This window comes from Leptodactylus fuscus, chromosome 1 (assembly GCF_031893055.1).
Source record: "Leptodactylus fuscus isolate aLepFus1 chromosome 1, aLepFus1.hap2, whole genome shotgun sequence".
NCBI lineage: Eukaryota > Metazoa > Chordata > Amphibia > Anura > Leptodactylidae > Leptodactylus > Leptodactylus fuscus.
The window spans coordinates 220,650,887-220,669,121 of NC_134265.1; the positions used below are offsets into that span (position 1 = coordinate 220,650,887).

At 44.0% G+C, this 18,235-nt stretch overlaps 1 protein-coding gene across 2 annotated transcripts in view; it reads left to right on the forward strand.

Annotated features, from left to right (window-relative positions):
- TBC1D2 (TBC1 domain family member 2) overlaps positions 1 to 18,235 on the forward strand; it is a 44,835-nt gene that overhangs the window by 16,725 nt on the left and 9,875 nt on the right. Inside the window, exons 6-10 of one of the 2 annotated variants that reach the window (XM_075282978.1) lie at positions 178 to 350; positions 2,232 to 2,612; positions 3,052 to 3,162; positions 3,457 to 3,647; positions 4,556 to 5,026. In XM_075282978.1, the coding sequence (XP_075139079.1) occupies positions 178 to 350; positions 2,232 to 2,612; positions 3,052 to 3,162; positions 3,457 to 3,647; positions 4,556 to 5,026 (1,327 nt within the window). The remainder of the gene's footprint in view (positions 1 to 177; positions 351 to 2,231; positions 2,613 to 3,051; positions 3,163 to 3,456; positions 3,648 to 4,555; positions 5,027 to 18,235) is intronic. The other variant, XM_075282988.1, reaches the window with a different exon arrangement.

Sequence of the window (18,235 nt, forward strand, 5' to 3'; positions counted from 1 at the left end):
TATGTTATGTACTTCACATACTTGTGTTATGATTTTTTAATGACAGTTCTAGGAAGTCTCATAAAATAAATTGCTGTTATTTCCAAAGTCCAAAAGGCGCAATTATTGCAGTCATTTTTGGCTTCAATGTTATGTCTTTGCATGGTTAGTATAATCACTTATGGGGTTTTTTTTCAGCAGAAGTAACTGCAAACCAATTTGGCAAAATGTCTCCATCGTTGAACTTTGCACGGAAAGCACGGAGACAAAATGGAGGGCTCCCATCCAATCTTGAAAACATTTCGCATGAAAAGATGAACAATCCACAACTTCAAATTAAAGCAATAACTGAGGAATTAAAGTCCCAAAAGGTGCACAGGCATTATGTGAATGAAAGTAGCATTCCCATAAACATTTTTATTCTGTGGTGCAATAGATAAATATACATGATGTAATTGAGGTGAATGAAATCCTCCTACCAATGGATATACACTGCTCAAAAAATTAAACGGAACACTCAAATAACAAATCCTAGATCTGAATGAATGAAATATTCCTGTTCCTCTTTGCACAAAACTGTGAGCCAAAAATTGCAACATAAATTTCAAAGTTAGGCCAAAATCTTGAACATTGTGCCAAATGTTTTTGTAAAAATTTAGTCAAAAACTTAGCCAAGTAATAAGTTATGTAACATTAGACTAGACAGACTGAAAGTACGGCAGATTTTCAAACAATTATGCAAACAGAATAAGCAGGGTACTCACCGAGGTACACCAAACGGACGTAGCTTGGAAGTGCTGCTTTTCCTCTCTTCCTGTGCAATCTGTTTTAAGAAGGATGAAATAAAGGAACGAAGTTCCTCGGTGAGTGCCCTGGCTTATTCTTTTTTCATATTTGTATTCCTGTATATGTATTTTTGAGGCAGAGAGCACCATCTGGTTGGTGATAGCCAAGAATAATGAAAGTATATGGTACACCCAGCACCTGACTTTTCCATTTGCACACAATTTATAACGGGCGGTGTAGGCTGTAATTCAGATGTGGTGCCGCTCATGAGTTTTTTCTTCTTATGGACAGATTTTCAAACAATTGTTAGACACTTGGGAAAATCTAGTGCAATTTTAAAATGTCTAGTCTAACTTTACAATAAGAGTTAGACTATTTTAGTTTATCTGTCCCAATGTCCCATGTGTGGACAGAAAGTCAATTTCCCCTGATGTGAGTCTCATAGGATGAAATAAAGAAACTGAGTTCCTGTCCAAAAAATTTTTAGCACACAAATTTGACACGATGTTCAACATTTTGGCGCAACTTTGAAAATGAATTGCTGTCTCTACTTTAAATTCTTTTCTATATACCTTACTAGAAAGAAGTGCATTCACTGCTCATTACAATATGGCGGTTTAGATTGTATGTTTCTTTTGGCACTTTATTGTTATTCTGAGTATTCCATCAACAGGGCATGTTATAATACTTACCTATTTGCTAATCTTACTTCTCTTTAGTATCCAATGGTGACTTCCAGGGTATGCATGTTGTTTTGGATAAGTCCCTACATATATCATGCATGTTCCTTGTTTATGTACAGTTTCTTTCAAGTAATCGAAGTAGACAAGAGGGTATGCAGAACAGCACTTGCTTGCAGAAAATCAATCTGGAGATAGGAAGAGTATAGGTTAGGCATCCAGATTGGAACTGATGTCCAGACTCCATATATATCGCCAAAACACATAGATTTTGCAGGACACTTTTTCTGCCAACAGCTAGTCCTACTGAATAGAAATTTTCTGTGTGACATAACTCCTTTATATCCTCTTTTTAAAAGAGGACCTTTCCTGTCTTCTATGATAGTGAATGGTATGTACAATTACAAAGCTGACAGTGAGCTGAATACAGCGAGACTTCAGTTTTATCAATATCTTCTCCCTTTCCAAAGATTTTAGTGCTGTTAGAGTCATAGCTGGGTGGTGGAAGAACATCCCCCTGACATATAGTGTGAAGGCAGAGTGTCATCCACCGACCATTGAAAACGCTGAGCTTAAAGACAAGCCCCCTGACATTCCCTTAGAATATGAATGGAGTGGAGGTGGATATGCACATCTACCACTTTATTTATATAGGGGTATTGAAACCCCTATCCTATGGACAGCTGATAAGTTGGTTTCTTGGAACATGCCTTATAATGATTGAAGATGAACATAAAGTGAATAATTCACCCAATTATAGTTGACCTCTATTATTGTTTCCTTCAGGATCTTGTAAAGCTGCTTCATCGTGCTCTTGTGTCTGCTCAGGAGGAGAAAAGAGTATGTACTGAGTATTTGAGCGCCCCGGAGGAGAAAGATAGACTGGAATTAATAAGACATAAAGTCAGGCAAATTGGGGACCTGAGGCAACGTGTAGAGGCCCTTGAGCAGGAAAAGCAGGACTTGGAACAGTGTGTTAGTTTTAAGGATTTTCATATAGGGGAACTAAAGGAACATGTACAATTGCTAATGGAAAAGAACAGCGCAAAACAACAAGTTATTGTGAAGCAGAATGAGCAGCTTCTTAGCCAGATGGAGTCCGATAATAACAGCAGTACTGGAATGGAGACCTTACAAGAGCAATATAGGAAGATTGACAGCTTAATGGTGAGCAATACTGTATGCAAACAGATACAATTGGAAAATGTGATGGGTGATCTTTTACTCTAAGTAGCATCTAAGGGAAACCTTTTCTGTCGTGTGGCTTTTTCACGTGGCTAGCTGTGATGGAATGCCAATGTACTGCATCGACATCCCAACGCCGCATCCCACTACTGATTAGCCCTAGATGAATGGGCCTAAACAGGAGGGTGTCTCAAGCCGTGGACACTGTGGCTGACTCAGCCGCGCAATTCGCTTAAAGATAGGGCATGCCGCTTTTTTTCCCCGCTAGCTGAAAAAAATCGCTAGTGGAAAAAAATGCGAGTGACTCCCATTGAAATGAATGGGTGGCATTTTTGCAGGCAATTCCATGTCAAAATCTGCCTGCAAAAAACTCTGTATGAACTCTAACAGGACCTTACCATTTTTTGTTGTCTTTTGAAAGGATGACATTAATGCCTATAGCACACAGAACAAGTTCTTAAACTCTGAAATCCATCAAGTGACGCAGCTATGGAGAAACACAGTTGAAAAGGAGACAACTCTACTGAGGAAGGTAATGACCATAAAGCTTACAGGATGCCATACAGCCTAGTAAAATCTACAGTATACAGGCAGCAAATGTATCCCTTTCTTCATGTATTAATTGGTTTGCTCCATGCTGACTAGTTGCAATGCTCAGCCCACTGAATAGGGGTTGTGGGCATTATTAAGTGGCTGTATATAGTGTCTGAACACTCAGTTTTGTGTGTACATGAAATCTTATAGAGTAAATAAACCAGTCTGATGTGATTTCAGAAGTATGCACAATGCACACCAACCTGTTAATCAAGGCTGGTTCATTTTACAGTGTTCTTACTTGGAAGCTAGGAATTGTCAGATTGAAAGCAAATATCTAATTTTACTAAGAAAGCTGCAAGAAGCCTTGCCATATCTGGATGCTGAATACAGTGAAGTCATAAAACGTTTAATAGAAGATGCTTTACAGTCTGATATCAAAGCACCTCTTGACCCATCCTCTACGCGCTTCAGTCCTATCAGGTAAGAGGTTAAAACATTAGGTGATTTGATCACTAATATAATACATTGTAATGCATTGTAAAATCCTTATACATCTATTATAGGCTGCCTATTGGTTGGGATTTCCCTAGTAACAGGGAGTGAACTGCAAATTAGCTTGAAGGGAGACACATGGTGGCAGCAACTTTAGACCGAGGCCCCACTTGGCATAAGCCCTTGCAAAGTCCTTGCAAAGTTGATGGGATTCCAGCGAATCCCATCCACAGATTGCGTAAAAATATGTTCGGTGGAGACGTTGCAATTTACAAAACTGTTGCGGTTTTGGAAATGGCAATATGTCAATTAAACCTACGGAAACGGCAGCAGTTTTCCTTTAGGTATAATAGAAGCAAAGTCCACAGAGGAAACCTTTGTGGTCTTTTTGTTAAAAGCGTTTTTTTTTTTTTTTTTATTTATTTTTGCTGCGGCCTTCTACGTGGGCCCTTAGCCTAAGGGTTTACATTTATGTTTAGAGCCAGAATGCTCTATGTATATGCTCTCAACTACGCTCTAAATTAGACTTGGTTGTCACATATTGTAAAATGAAGCTTCTGTAATGCAGACTCGTATTGCTGACCATGCAAGAGCATTTCTGACAATCCATACATTCTATTTATATGCAATCTGTAGAAATCTATACTCCACCCTCATTCTGCCAGTATTTTTGCAGATACGCAACATTCTTTCATGTTTCCAATAAAATCCTCTTATGTTCTATAATATCTGTCTTTTTGTTTCTGAGCCCAGCAGCCCTGTTTATTTACACTTCTAGTCATTGTAACTACATATGATTGAAAAAAAAAAAAGTTTCCAAGCACTATTTATGCACATGTGAATAAACACAATGTTGTGTATACTCGAAAATTAATGTTTCACTTCTGTGCATTCAGCGAATATGATGATTATGGATTCATGATAATTCCTGAGTATGAAGTTGAACACTTGAAGCTCTTAGCCAAAATCCAGGCACTGGAAATTCGATCTAACAAGCTGCTTACTCATGAGGTTGTAGACAAGCCCTTGCAAATGAAATGGAACAACATTGAGGAGCTGTCCCATTCAACTGAACTAAAAACCCTGGTGAGATGTGGTATCCCAACAGAACACCGCAAACGTGTCTGGAAATGGCTGACCAGTCAACGGATTCGTATATGTGCCAATCATTACAAAGATCTCTTGAGAAAGTGTGAAACTGCTCAACATCCAGCTATACAGCAAATAGAACTGGACATACATCGCACTTTGACCAATAACAAGCACTTTAACAGCTCCAACTCAGAATTCATTCAGAAGCTAAGAAGGGTGCTATTCGCATTTTCATGGCAAAACCCCACCATCGGCTACTGTCAAGGACTGAACAGGTAAAAAAGCCAAAGGTTTTACACAAAATCCGACATGTAGGGTTTTTCTGTCTGCTTGAAAAGTCGGACATCTTTACATGCGGACAGTGAAGGAAGGGCACGGAGTGCAAAAGAACGCACCCGATCGCCATTTAAATAAATGACAGGTGTCACGGACACAGCTAGTGTCCGCTCCTAATGTCCGTGCCAGATTTTGAGCGGACACTAGGAGCGGACACTACCTGTCGGACACAGACGGTAGTGTGAACGCCCCCTAACTGTAAGCGCTGAAGACATTTGTTTAGTTGTTGCAACCCATCCAAACAGCTGAACAGCCTGGGTGCTTGTAGTCAAATCCCTACCTGCAGGATATTTATAGATAATAAGGACAGACACACAATATGTGAAACTCAAAAAACCCTTCCTCATATGGTCATTTTTGTTTTTTAATCCCTAATTTAGAAAAGCCATAACTTTTTGTAATTTTTTTTACCGTTTAAAGGGAACCTGTCGCATGGGAAATGTAGTGCATAGCACAATAGGGCAGGGTGAGCTGGATATGGTTCTTGCACTCAGCATACAAAGAGCAGAGATATATATAAGAGAAGTTATAGTTAAGCTGTTCCTAAAAATCTACAAATCAGTAGCTCAGCTCCTCTTGCTCTATAACATTCTGCCTGCACTTCATGTTCCTCCATTAGAGGTATCCTCTAATATGCCATACAATGTACTGGAAAAATAATATTTATAGTGTAGAAATATTGTGGACAAAATGCAACTATGCTGCCCTTCCATGGGTCTCCTTTAGGCCAGGGCCCCACATACGAGCCGCTGCTGAAAAGACCACGGTTTTCTGCCCCTATTATACCTATACGCAAAATGCAAATGTTTCCGTATAATTGACATGCTGCCGTTTCTGAAATCGCAGCTTTTCCACTGCAGAGTTTTTTCTGTGATGTGTGAATGGGATTAGACAGAATCCCATGCATTTTGCAGGTAATGTAATTTTCACAACGTGGGGCCCCGACATTATTCTGCAGGTGCTCATAATTACGGAGATGCCAAAACGGCAAGCACCCACTGTCTATGGCCATTGTATACTCCCATGTACTGTATGTGGATGTCAGGAAGGGATTAATTACTGTTTTTTACTTTGTATTATATTTTAAATCTTATCTTGTGACTAGTCAGTTATCTCACCCTTCATCACCAGTAGCTCTGTCCTCCTAGCAGGCTCTAAGTGATCATACAGTTCCCATGATTAAATGGGTATTCCCATGAACATAATCAATTTTGCAAATATAAGTAATTAAAAATTCTGCAGTTTTAAAGATTTTCTCTAACTATCTTAATATTGATAGTCTTTGGCTTGATCGGTTGTCAATGGATACGACCACCAATGAAGAAACTTTCTATGGTCCGGCACTTGTCAGGAACCCAGCCATGATTTTCTTATTGTAGTTGTGATATCCTGGCCATGTTAAGGAAATCATAGCTGATTCTCTGACCTTAGAAAGTTCCAGCATTCATGGTCGTAGCTACTGACAACCAGTCAAGACAACAGACTGTGACCTCAAGATATTTAGAGAAAATCTTTAAAAAGATTTAATTACTTATATTTGAAAAAATGTTTAATGTTTAACAAATGTAAAAAATTATTATGATCATGGGAATACCACTTTAATGCAAGAATTCTTCCATATATTGTATTATATACACAAAGCAGGATCATAAAGCTTACTGTTATGATGAATCTCTTCTGCCAAAAAATCTCAGATTTTTCTGACAGAGGAAGATGTTTTAGTGATACTTAAAAACTCAATAGGCTTTTCTCCTTGCGTAAAGCGTCAAGAGTCCCACTATAAGATTTTATCCAGGTGGCATAGGTCTCCTTCGTGGCTTTTCACAAAAGGTCTCACTTCCACAGACACTTGCTGGAGATGCAAAACTGAACCAGGCACCCTATTTCACATTTGGTGGACGTGCAGTTTGATAACCCCCTGTTGGTCTCAGGTTCAGTACATCTTGAGGGATGTTACCTCCGAGCCAGTAATACTGACACCAGCATTTACTCTGCTTTCCCTCCCTCAACCAGATCGAACACCTTAAAAAACAGATCTTATCACTCTATTAGTTGAAGCAGCAAAAGTAATTGTTTCACACTACTGGATGCAACCTGTAACTCCCCCTATAGCACATTGGGGAGAAAAATCACACCAAATTGCACGGTTTGAGGAATTATAAAACTGGTCTAGAGGTGTGCATGATAAATTTAGAAAAATATGGTCACCATGGCTTAGACACCATGACATCAACTTACCTTCAGATGCTTGACCTCTTATAGGAGTCTCGTAGATTGAAGTTCCCTTTCCCCCTCCCCTCCCCCCCCTCCCATTCCCCAGTCTCTGCCCTTTCCTCTTCACCTCTCTCACAACTTACACTATATTCTTACTTCTATACTTACATTCATGTTTTGTTTTGTTTTTTGTTTTGTTTTTTAAATTATTTGAACCTACATTCGACACTAATTATGGTTCATATAAGACTACAGTATGTCAAGCTGGCATCTTGTATCCACATATTGAATAAGAAATTGTTCTAAAACCAGTGGGATCATGTCATGATCCCCCCACTATTATTAAAGGGGTTCTATCACTGGGAAAAGTCATTTTTAACTAATCACATCCTTGCATAGCCTTTAGAAAGTCTATTCCACACCTACCTTTAGTATGTAGATTGCCTCAGTGGTTTCTGAATAAGTCCGTTTTTATTCATATGCTAATTTGACTGGTGCATGATAGATCGTGCACACCTCTCCTATAGTTTCCTATGCACAGACTGCTGCTGCTGCTGATGACTCAGCTTCCTGTTTGCCTCACACACATAGGAGATAATAGAAGGAACGAGTGCTGCTGGGAACTTCCTGTGCTGGCTGAGAGCTCATTAGCATATGAATAAAAACGGACTTATTTAGAAACCACTGAGGCAATTTACATACTAAAGGTAGGTGTGAAATAGCATTTCTAAAGCCTATGCAAGGATGTGATTAGTTAAAAATGACTTTTCCCAGTGATAGAGCCCTTTAAAAGTTCCTGTTCCTATATTCATTAACACAGAATATTACTTTAACTCATCTCTACTAGAGATGAGCGAACAGTGTTCTATCGAACTCATGTTCGATCGGATATTAGGCTGTTCGGCATGTTCGAATCGAATCGAACACCGCGTGGTAAAGTGCGCCATTACTCGATTCCCCTCCCACCTTCCCTGGCGCCTTTTTTGCTCCAATAACAGCGCAGGGTAGGTGGGACAGGAACTACGACACCGGTGACGTTGAGAAAAGTAGGCAAAACCCATTGGCTGCCGAAAACATGTGACCTCTAATTTAAAAGAACAGCGCCGCCCAGGTTCGCGTCATTCTGAGCTTGCAATTCACCGAGGACGGAGGTTTCCGTCCAGCTAGCTAGGGCTTAGATTCTGGGTAGGCAGGGACAGGCTAGGATAGGAAGGAGAAGACAACCACAACAGCTCTTGTAAGAGCTAAATTCCAGGGAGAAGCTTGTCAGTGTAACGTGGCACTGACGGGCTCAATCGCCGCAACCCAGCTTTCCCAGGATCCTGAATGGAATACACTGTCAGTGTATTCCCGTATACCCGATATATACCCCGATACCCGTTCCAACGGTGTGCCCCCCCACCTTCACCCCAGAAATACCCTGCAAGTCCCCTAGCAATAGAATTGGGGCTATATACACCCACAATTTTTACTACTGGTATACAGTGCCATTGTCTGACTGGGAATTCAAAGAATATATTGGGAATACAAATACCCTCATTTCTTGCTACTGCCATATAGTGCCAGTGTCTGACTGGGAATTCAAAGAATATATTGGGGTTACGTGCACCCACAATTTTTACTACTGGTATACAGTGCCATTGTCTGACTGGGAATTCAAAGAATATATTGGGGTTATAAATACCCTCATTTCTTGCTACTGCCATATAGTGCCAGTTTCTGACTGGGAATTCAAAGAATATATTGGGGTTACGTGCACCCACAATTTTTACTACTGGTATACAGTGCCATTGTCTGACTGGGAATTCAAAGAATATATTGGGAATACAAATACCCTCATTTCTTGCTACTGCCATATAGTGCCAGTGTCTGACTGGGAATTCAAAGAATATATTGGGAATACAAATACCCTCATTTCTTGCTACTGCCATATAGTGCCAGTTTCTGACTGGTAATTCAAAGAATATATTGGGGTTACGTGCACCCACAATTTTTACTACTGGTATACAGTGCCATTGTCTGACTGGGAATTCAAAGAATATATTGGGAATACAAATACCCTCATTTCTTGCTACTGCCATACAGTGCCAGTGTCTGACTGGGAATTCAAAGAATATATTGGGGTTACGTGCACCCACAATTTTTACTACTGGTATACAGTGCCATTGTCTGACTGGGAATTCAAAGAATATATTGGGAATACAAATACCCTCATTTCTTGCTACTGCCATATAGTGCCAGTGTCTGACTGGGAATTCAAAGAATATATTGGGAATACAAATACCCTCATTTCTTGCTACTGCCATATAGTGCCAGTTTCTGACTGGTAATTCAAAGAATATATTGGGGTTACGTGCACCCACAATTTTTACTACTGGTATACAGTGCCATTGTCTGACTGGGAATTCAAAGAATATATTGGGGTTATAAATACCCTCATTTCTTGCTACTGCCATATAGTGCCAGTGTCTGACTGGGAATTCAAAGAATATATTGGGGTTACGTGCACCCACAATTTTTACTACTGGTATACAGTGCCATTGTCTGACTGGGAATTCAAAGAATATATTGGGGTTATAAATACCCTCATTTCTTGCTACTGCCATATAGTGCCAGTTTCTGACTGGTAATTCAAAGAATATATTGGGGTTACGTGCACCCACAATTTTTACTACTGGTATACAGTGCCATTGTCTGACTGGGAATTCAAAGAATATATTGGGAATACAAATACCCTCATTTCTTGCTACTGCCATATAGTGCCAGTTTCTGACTGGTAATTCAAAGAATATATTGGGGTTACGTGCACCCACAATTTTTACTACTGGTATACAGTGCCATTGTCTGACTGGGAATTCAAAGAATATATTGGGAATACAAATACCCTCATTTCTTGCTACTGCCATATAGTGCCAGTTTCTGACTGGTAATTCAAAGAATATATTGTGGTTACGTGCACCCACAATTTTTACTACTGGTATACAGTGCCATTGTCTGACTGGGAATTCAAAGAATATATTGGGAATACAAATACCCTCATTTCTTGCTACTGCCATATAGTGCCAGTGTCTGACTGGGAATTCAAAGAATATATTGGGGTTACGTGCACCCACAATTTTTACTACTGGTATACAGTGCCATTGTCTGACTGGGAATTCAAAGAATATATTGGGGTTATAAATACCCTCATTTCTTGCTACTGCCATATAGTGCCAGTTTCTGACTGGTAATTCAAAGAATATATTGGGGTTACGTGCACCCACAATTTTTACTACTGGTATACAGTGCCATTGTCTGACTGGGAATTCAAAGAATATATTGGGAATACAAATACCCTCATTTCTTGCTACTGCCATATAGTGCCAGTGTCTGACTGGGAATTCAAAGAATATATTGGGAATACAAATACCCTCATTTCTTGCTACTGCCATATAGTGCCAGTTTCTGACTGGTAATTCAAAGAATATATTGGGGTTACGTGCACCCACAATTTTTACTACTGGTATACAGTGCCATTGTCTGACTGGGAATTCAAAGAATATATTGGGGTTATAAATACCCTCATTTCTTGCTACTGCCATATAGTGCCAGTGTCTGACTGGGAATTCAAAGAATATATTGGGGTTACGTGCACCCACAATTTTTACTACTGGTATACAGTGCCATTGTCTGACTGGGAATTCAAAGAATATATTGGGAATACAAATACCCTCATTTCTTGCTACTGCCATATAGTGCCAGTGTCTGACTGGGAATTCAAAGAATATATTGGGGTTACGTGCACCCACAATTTTTACTACTGGTATACAGTGCCATTGTCTGACTGGGAATTCAAAGAATATATTGGGGTTATAAATACCCTCATTTCTTGCTACTGCCATATAGTGCCAGTTTCTGACTGGTAATTCAAAGAATATATTGGGGTTACGTGCACCCACAATTTTTACTACTGGTATACAGTGCCATTGTCTGACTGGGAATTCAAAGAATATATTGGGAATACAAATACCCTCATTTCTTGCTACTGCCATATAGTGCCAGTTTCTGACTGGTAATTCAAAGAATATATTGTGGTTACGTGCACCCACAATTTTTACTACTGGTATACAGTGCCATTGTCTGACTGGGAATTCAAAGAATATATTGGGAATACAAATACCCTCATTTCTTGCTACTGCCATATAGTGCCAGTGTCTGACTGGGAATTCAAAGAATATATTGGGGTTACGTGCACCCACAATTTTTACTACTGGTATACAGTGCCATTGTCTGACTGGGAATTCAAAGAATATATTGGGGTTATAAATACCCTCATTTCTTGCTACTGCCATATAGTGCCAGTGTCTGACTGGGAATTCAAAGAATATATTGGGGTTACGTGCACCCACAATTTTTACTACTGGTATACAGTGCCATTGTCTGACTGGGAATTCAAAGAATATATTGGGAATACAAATACCCTCATTTCTTGCTACTGCCATATAGTGCCAGTGTCTGACTGGGAATTCAAAGAATATATTGGGGTTACGTGCACCCACAATTTTTACTACTGGTATACAGTGCCATTGTCTGACTGGGAATTCAAAGAATATATTGGGGTTATAAATACCCTCATTTCTTGCTACTGCCATATAGTGCCAGTTTCTGACTGGTAATTCAAAGAATATATTGGGGTTACGTGCACCCACAATTTTTACTACTGGTATACAGTGCCATTGTCTGACTGGGAATTCAAAGAATATATTGGGAATACAAATACCCTCATTTCTTGCTACTGCCATATAGTGCCAGTTTCTGACTGGTAATTCAAAGAATATATTGGGGTTACGTGCACCCACAATTTTTACTACTGGTATACAGTGCCATTGTCTGACTGGGAATTCAAAGAATATATTGGGAATACAAATGCCCTCATTTCTTGCTACTGCCATATAGTGCCAGTTTCTGACTGGTAATTCAAAGAATATATTGTGGTTACGTGCACCCACAATTTTTACTACTGGTATACAGTGCCATTGTCTGACTGGGAATTCAAAGAATATATTGGGAATACAAATACCCTCATTTCTTGCTACTGCCATATAGTGCCAGTGTCTGACTGGGAATTCAAAGAATATATTGGGGTTACGTGCACCCACAATTTTTACTACTGGTATACAGTGCCATTGTCTGACTGGGAATTCAAAGAATATATTGGGGTTATAAATACCCTCATTTCTTGCTACTGCCATATAGTGCCAGTTTCTGACTGGTAATTCAAAGAATATATTGGGGTTACGTGCACCCACAATTTTTACTACTGGTATACAGTGCCAATTTCTAACTAGGAATTCAAAATGCGCAAGGCTCCCGGAAAGGGACGTGGACGAGGCCGTGGGCGAGGTCGGGGGAATGGTTCTGGGGAGCAAGGTAGCAGTGAAGCCACAGGGCGTCCCGTGCCTACTCCTGTGGGGCAGCAAGCATTGCGCCACTCCACAGTGCCAGGGTTGCTTGCCACATTAACTAAACTGCAGGGTACAAACCTTAGTAGGCCCGAGAACCAGGAACAGGTCTTGCAATGGCTGTCAGAGAACGCTTACAGCACATTGTCCAGCAGCCAGTCAGACTCTGCCTCCTCTCCTCCTATTACCCAACAGTCTTGTCTTCCTTCCTCCCAAAATTCCGAAGCTTTACAGAACAATAACCCAAACTGTCCCTGCTCCCCAGAACTGTTCTCCGCTCCTTTCATTGTCCCTCAACCTGCCTCTCCACGTCACGATTCCACGAACCTAACAGAGGAGCATCTGTGTCCAGATGCTCAAACACTAGAGTCTCCTCCATCTCCGTTCGATTTGGTGGTGGATGACCAGCAACCCACCCTCATCGACGATGATGTGACGCAGTTGCCGTCAGGGCATCCAGTTGACCGGCGCATTGTGCGGGAGGAGGAGATGAGACAGGAGTTGGAAGAGGAAGTGGTGGATGATGAGGACACTGACCCGACCTGGACAGGGGGGATGTCAAGCGGGGAAAGTAGTGTGGATGTTGAGGCAGGTGCAGCACCAAAAAGGGTAGCTAGAGGCAGAGGCAGAGGTCAGCAGCTTAGGCGAAGCCAGGCCACACCCGGAATCTCCCAAGATGTTCCAGTTCGTACCCAGCCCCGAAAAACTCCCACCTCGAGGGCACGTTTCTCGAAGGTGTGGAGTTTTTTCAAGGAATGCGCCGAGGACAGATATAGTGTTGTCTGCACAATTTGCCTCTCGAAATTGATTAGGGGCTCTGAGAAGAGCAACCTGTCCACCACTTCAATGCGCCGTCATTTGGAATCCAAGCACTGGAATCAGTGGCAGGCAGCAACGGCAGGACAAAGGCCGCCTGCCGTTCACGCCACTGCCTCTGCCACTGCCTCTGCCACTGCCACTGCTGACTGTGCTGGCGATGCACTCCAGAGGACGAGCCAGGACACCACTTCATCTGCCTCCGCCACTTTGTTGACTTCTACCTCATCCTCCCCTGGTCCTGTCTTATCTCCTTCTCCTGCACCATCAAAGGCACCATCAGGCGTTTCTTTACAACAACCCACCATCTCTCAGACATTGGAGCGGCGGCAGAAATACACTGCTAACCACCCACACGCGCAAGCCTTGAACGCCAACATCGCTAAACTGCTGGCCCAGGAGATGTTGGCGTTCCGGCTTGTTGAAACTCCCGCCTTCCTGGACCTGATGGCAACTGCGGCACCTCGCTATGCCGTCCCTAGCCGTCACTACTTCTCCCGGTGTGCCGTCCCCGCCTTGCACCAGCACGTGTCACTCAACATCAGGCGGGCCCTTAGTTCCGCGCTTTGCACAAAGGTCCACTTGACCACCGACGCGTGGACAAGTGCATGCGGACAGGGACGCTACATTTCACTGACGGCACACTGGGTGAATGTAGTTGAGGCTGGGACTGCTTCCCAAACTGGCCCGGTGTACCTCGTCTCCCCGCCTAACATTCCTGGCAGGGACACGAGAAGAACACCCCCCTCCTCCTCCTCCTCTACCGCCTCCGCCACCGCCTCCTCCTCCGCCACCGCCTCCTCCTCCGCTGTTAGATTGACCCCAGCTACGAGTTGGAAACGTTGCAGCACTGGCGTTGGTAGACGTCAGCAGGCTGTGCTGAAGCTGATCAGCTTGGGGGACAGACAGCACACTGCCTCCGAGGTGAGGGATGCCCTCCTCGATGAGACGGCAATATGGTTTGAGCCGCTGCACCTGGGCCCAGGCATGGTCGTTTGTGATAACGGCCGGAACCTGGTAGCAGCTCTGGAGCTTGCCGGACTCCAACATGTTCCATGCCTGGCCCACGTCTTCAACCTAGTGGTGCAACGTTTCCTAAAGAGCTACCCCAATGTTCCAGAGCTACTGGTGAAAGTGCGGCGCATGTGCGCCCACTTTCGCAAGTCGACAGTAGCCGCTGCTAGCTTAAAATCTCTCCAGCAACGCCTGCATGTGCCACAACACCGGCTTTTGTGCGACGTCCCCACACGCTGGAACTCAACGTTTCAGATGTTGAATAGAGTGGTTGAGCAGCAGAGACCTTTGATGGAATACCAGCTACAAAACCCTAGGGTGCCACAAAGTCAGCTGCCTCAGTTTCACATCCATGAGTGGCCATGGATGAGAGACCTTTGTGACATCCTACGGGTCTTTGAGGAGTCCACAAGGAGGGTGAGCTCTGAGGATGCGATGGTGAGCCTTACAATCCCGCTCTTGTGTGTTCTGAGAGAATCCCTGATTGACATCAGGGATAACTCAGATCACACAGAGGAGTTAGGGATAGCATCCGATCCGTCACAGCTGGAGAGTAGGTCCACACATCTGTCCGCTTCACTGCGTTTAATGGAGGAGGAGGAGGAGGAGGAGGAAGAAGAGTTGTCCGATGATGTGATGGTGATACAGGAGGCTTCCGGGCAACTTCGAATCGTCCCATTGTTGCAGCGCGGATGGGTAGACATGGAGGATGAGGAGGAAATGGAGATTGAACTTTCCGGTGGGGCCAGAGGAGTCATGCCAACTAACACTGTGGCAGACATGGCTGAGTTCATGTTGGGGTGCTTTACAACCGACAAGCGTATTGTCAAAATCATGGAGGACAACCAGTACTGGATCTTTGCTATCCTTGACCCCCGGTATAAAAACAACATCTCGTCTTTTATTCCGGTAGAGGGGAGGGCCAATCGCATCAATGCTTGCCACAGGCAATTGGTGCAGAATATGATGGAGATGTTTCCAGCATGTGACGTTGGCGGCAGGGAGGGCAGTTCCTCCAGTAGGCAACTAAGTTCTCACCGGTCCACACAAACGAGGGGCACACTGTCTAAGGTCTGGGACACCTTGATGGCACCCCCTCGCCAAAGTGCCGCCACGGAGGGTCCTAGTGTCACCAGGCGTGAGAAGTATAGGCGCATGTTGCGGGAATACCTTTCCGACCACAGCCCTGTCCTCTCCGACCCCTCTGCGCCCTACACGTATTGGGTGTCGAAGTTGGACCTGTGGCTTGAACTTGCCCTATATGCCTTGGAGGTGCTGTCCTGTCCTGCCGCCAGCGTCCTATCTGAGAGGGTGTTCAGTGCAGCCGGTGGCATCATCACTGACAAGCGCACCCGTCTATCAGCTGAGAGTGCCGACCGGCTCACTTTGATAAAAATGAACCACCACTGGATAGAGCCTTCATTTTTGTGCCCACCTGTGTAAAGCACCCCAACATGAAACTCCATGTCTGTACTCAACCTCTCCAATTCCTCCGCATCCTCATACTCATCCACCATAAGCGTTGCACAATTCTGCTAATACTAGGCTCCCTCCAACATGATTTCCCCCAACTCTGCTGGTTAGAGGCTCCCTCCACCCTGATTTCCACCAACTCTGCTGGTTAGAGGCTCCCTCCACCCTGCTTTCCCACAACTCTGCTGGTTAGAGGCTCCCTCCACCATGAATTTGCCCAAACTGGGCTGTTTAGAGGCTCCCTCCACCATGAATTGGTCCAAACTGGGTTTTTTAGAGGCTCCCTCCACCATGAATTGGTCCAAACTGGGCTGTTTAGAGGCTTCCTCCACCATGAATTTGCCCAAACTGGGCTGTTTAGCGGCTCCCTCCACCATTAATTGGTCCAAACTGGGCTGGTTAGAGGCTCCCTCCACCATGAATTTGCCCAAACTGGGCTGTTTAGAGGCTCCCTCCACCATGAATTTGCCCAAACTGGGCTGGTTAGAGGCTCCCTCCACCATGAATTGGTCCAAACTGGGTTTTTTAGAGGCTCCCTCCACCATGAATTTGCCCAAACTGGGCTGTTTAGAGGCTCCCTCCACCATGAATTGGTCCAAACTGGGCTGGTTAGAGGCTCCCTCCACCATGAATTTGCCCAAACTGGGCTGTTTAGAGGCTCCCTCCACCATGAATTTGCCCAAACTGGGCTGGTTAGAGGCTCCCTCCACCATGAATTGGTCCAAACTGGGTTTTTTAGAGGCTCCCTCCACCATGAATTTGCCCAAACTGGGCTGTTTAGAGGCTCCCTCCACCATGAATTGGTCCAAACTGGGCTGTTTAGAGGCTCCCTCCACCATTAATTGGTCCAAACTGGGCTGGTTAGAGGCTCCCTCCACCATGAATTTCCCAAAACTTGGCTGTTTAGAGGCTCCCTCCACCATTAATTGGTCCAAACTGGGCTGGTTAGAGGCTCCCTCCACCATGAATTTGCCCAAACTGGGCTGTTTAGAGGCTCCCTCCACCATGAATTGGTCCAAACTGGGTTTTTTAGAGGCTCCCTCCACCATGAATTGGTCCAAACTGGGCTGTTTAGAGGCTCCCTCCACCATGAATTTGCCCAAACTGGGCTGTTTAGCGGCTCCCTCCACCATTAATTGGTCCAAACTGGGCTGTTTAGAGGCTCCCTCCACCATGAATTTGCCCAAACTGGGCTGTTTAGAGGCTCCCTCCACCATGAATTTGCCCAAACTGGGCTGGTTAGAGGCTCCCTCCACCATGAATTGGTCCAAACTGGGGTTTTTAGAGGCTCCCTCCACCATGAATTGGTCCAAACTTGGCTGTTTAGAGGCTCCCTCCACCATGAATTGGTCCAAACTGGGGTGGTTAGAGGCTCCCTCCACCATTAATTGGTCCAAACTGGGCTGGTTAGAGGCTCCCTCCACCCTGCTTTCCCACAACTCTGCTGGTTAGAGGCTCCCTCCACCATGAATTTGCCCAAACTGGGCTGTTTAGAGGCTCCCTCCACCATGAATTGGTCCAAACTGGGTTTTTTAGAGGCTCCCTCCACCATGAATTGGTCCAAACTGGGCTGTTTAGAGGCTCCCTCCACCATGAATTTGCCCAAACTGGGCTGTTTAGCGGCTCCCTCCACCATTAATTGGTCCAAACTGGGCTGGTTAGAGGCTCCCTCCACCATGAATTTGCCCAAACTGGGCTGTTTAGAGGCTCCCTCCACCATGAATTGGTCCAAACTGGGTTTTTTAGAGGCTCCCTCCACCATGAATTGGTCCAAACTGGGCTGTTTAGAGGCTCCCTCCACCATGAATTTGCCCAAACTGGGCTGTTTAGCGGCTCCCTCCACCATTAATTGGTCCAAACTGGGCTGTTTAGAGGCTCCCTCCACCATGAATTTGCCCAAACTGGGCTGTTTAGAGGCTCCCTCCACCATGAATTTGCCCAAACTGGGCTGGTTAGAGGCTCCCTCCACCATGAATTGGTCCAAACTGGGGTTTTTAGAGGCTCCCTCCACCATGAATTGGTCCAAACTGGGCTGGTTAGAGGCTCCCTCCACCATGAATTTGCCCAAACTGGGCTGTTTAGCGGCTCCCTCCACCATTAATTGGTCCAAACTGGGCTGGTTAGAGGCTCCCTCCACCATGAATTTGCCCAAACTGGGCTGTTTAGAGGCTCCCTCCACCATGAATTTGC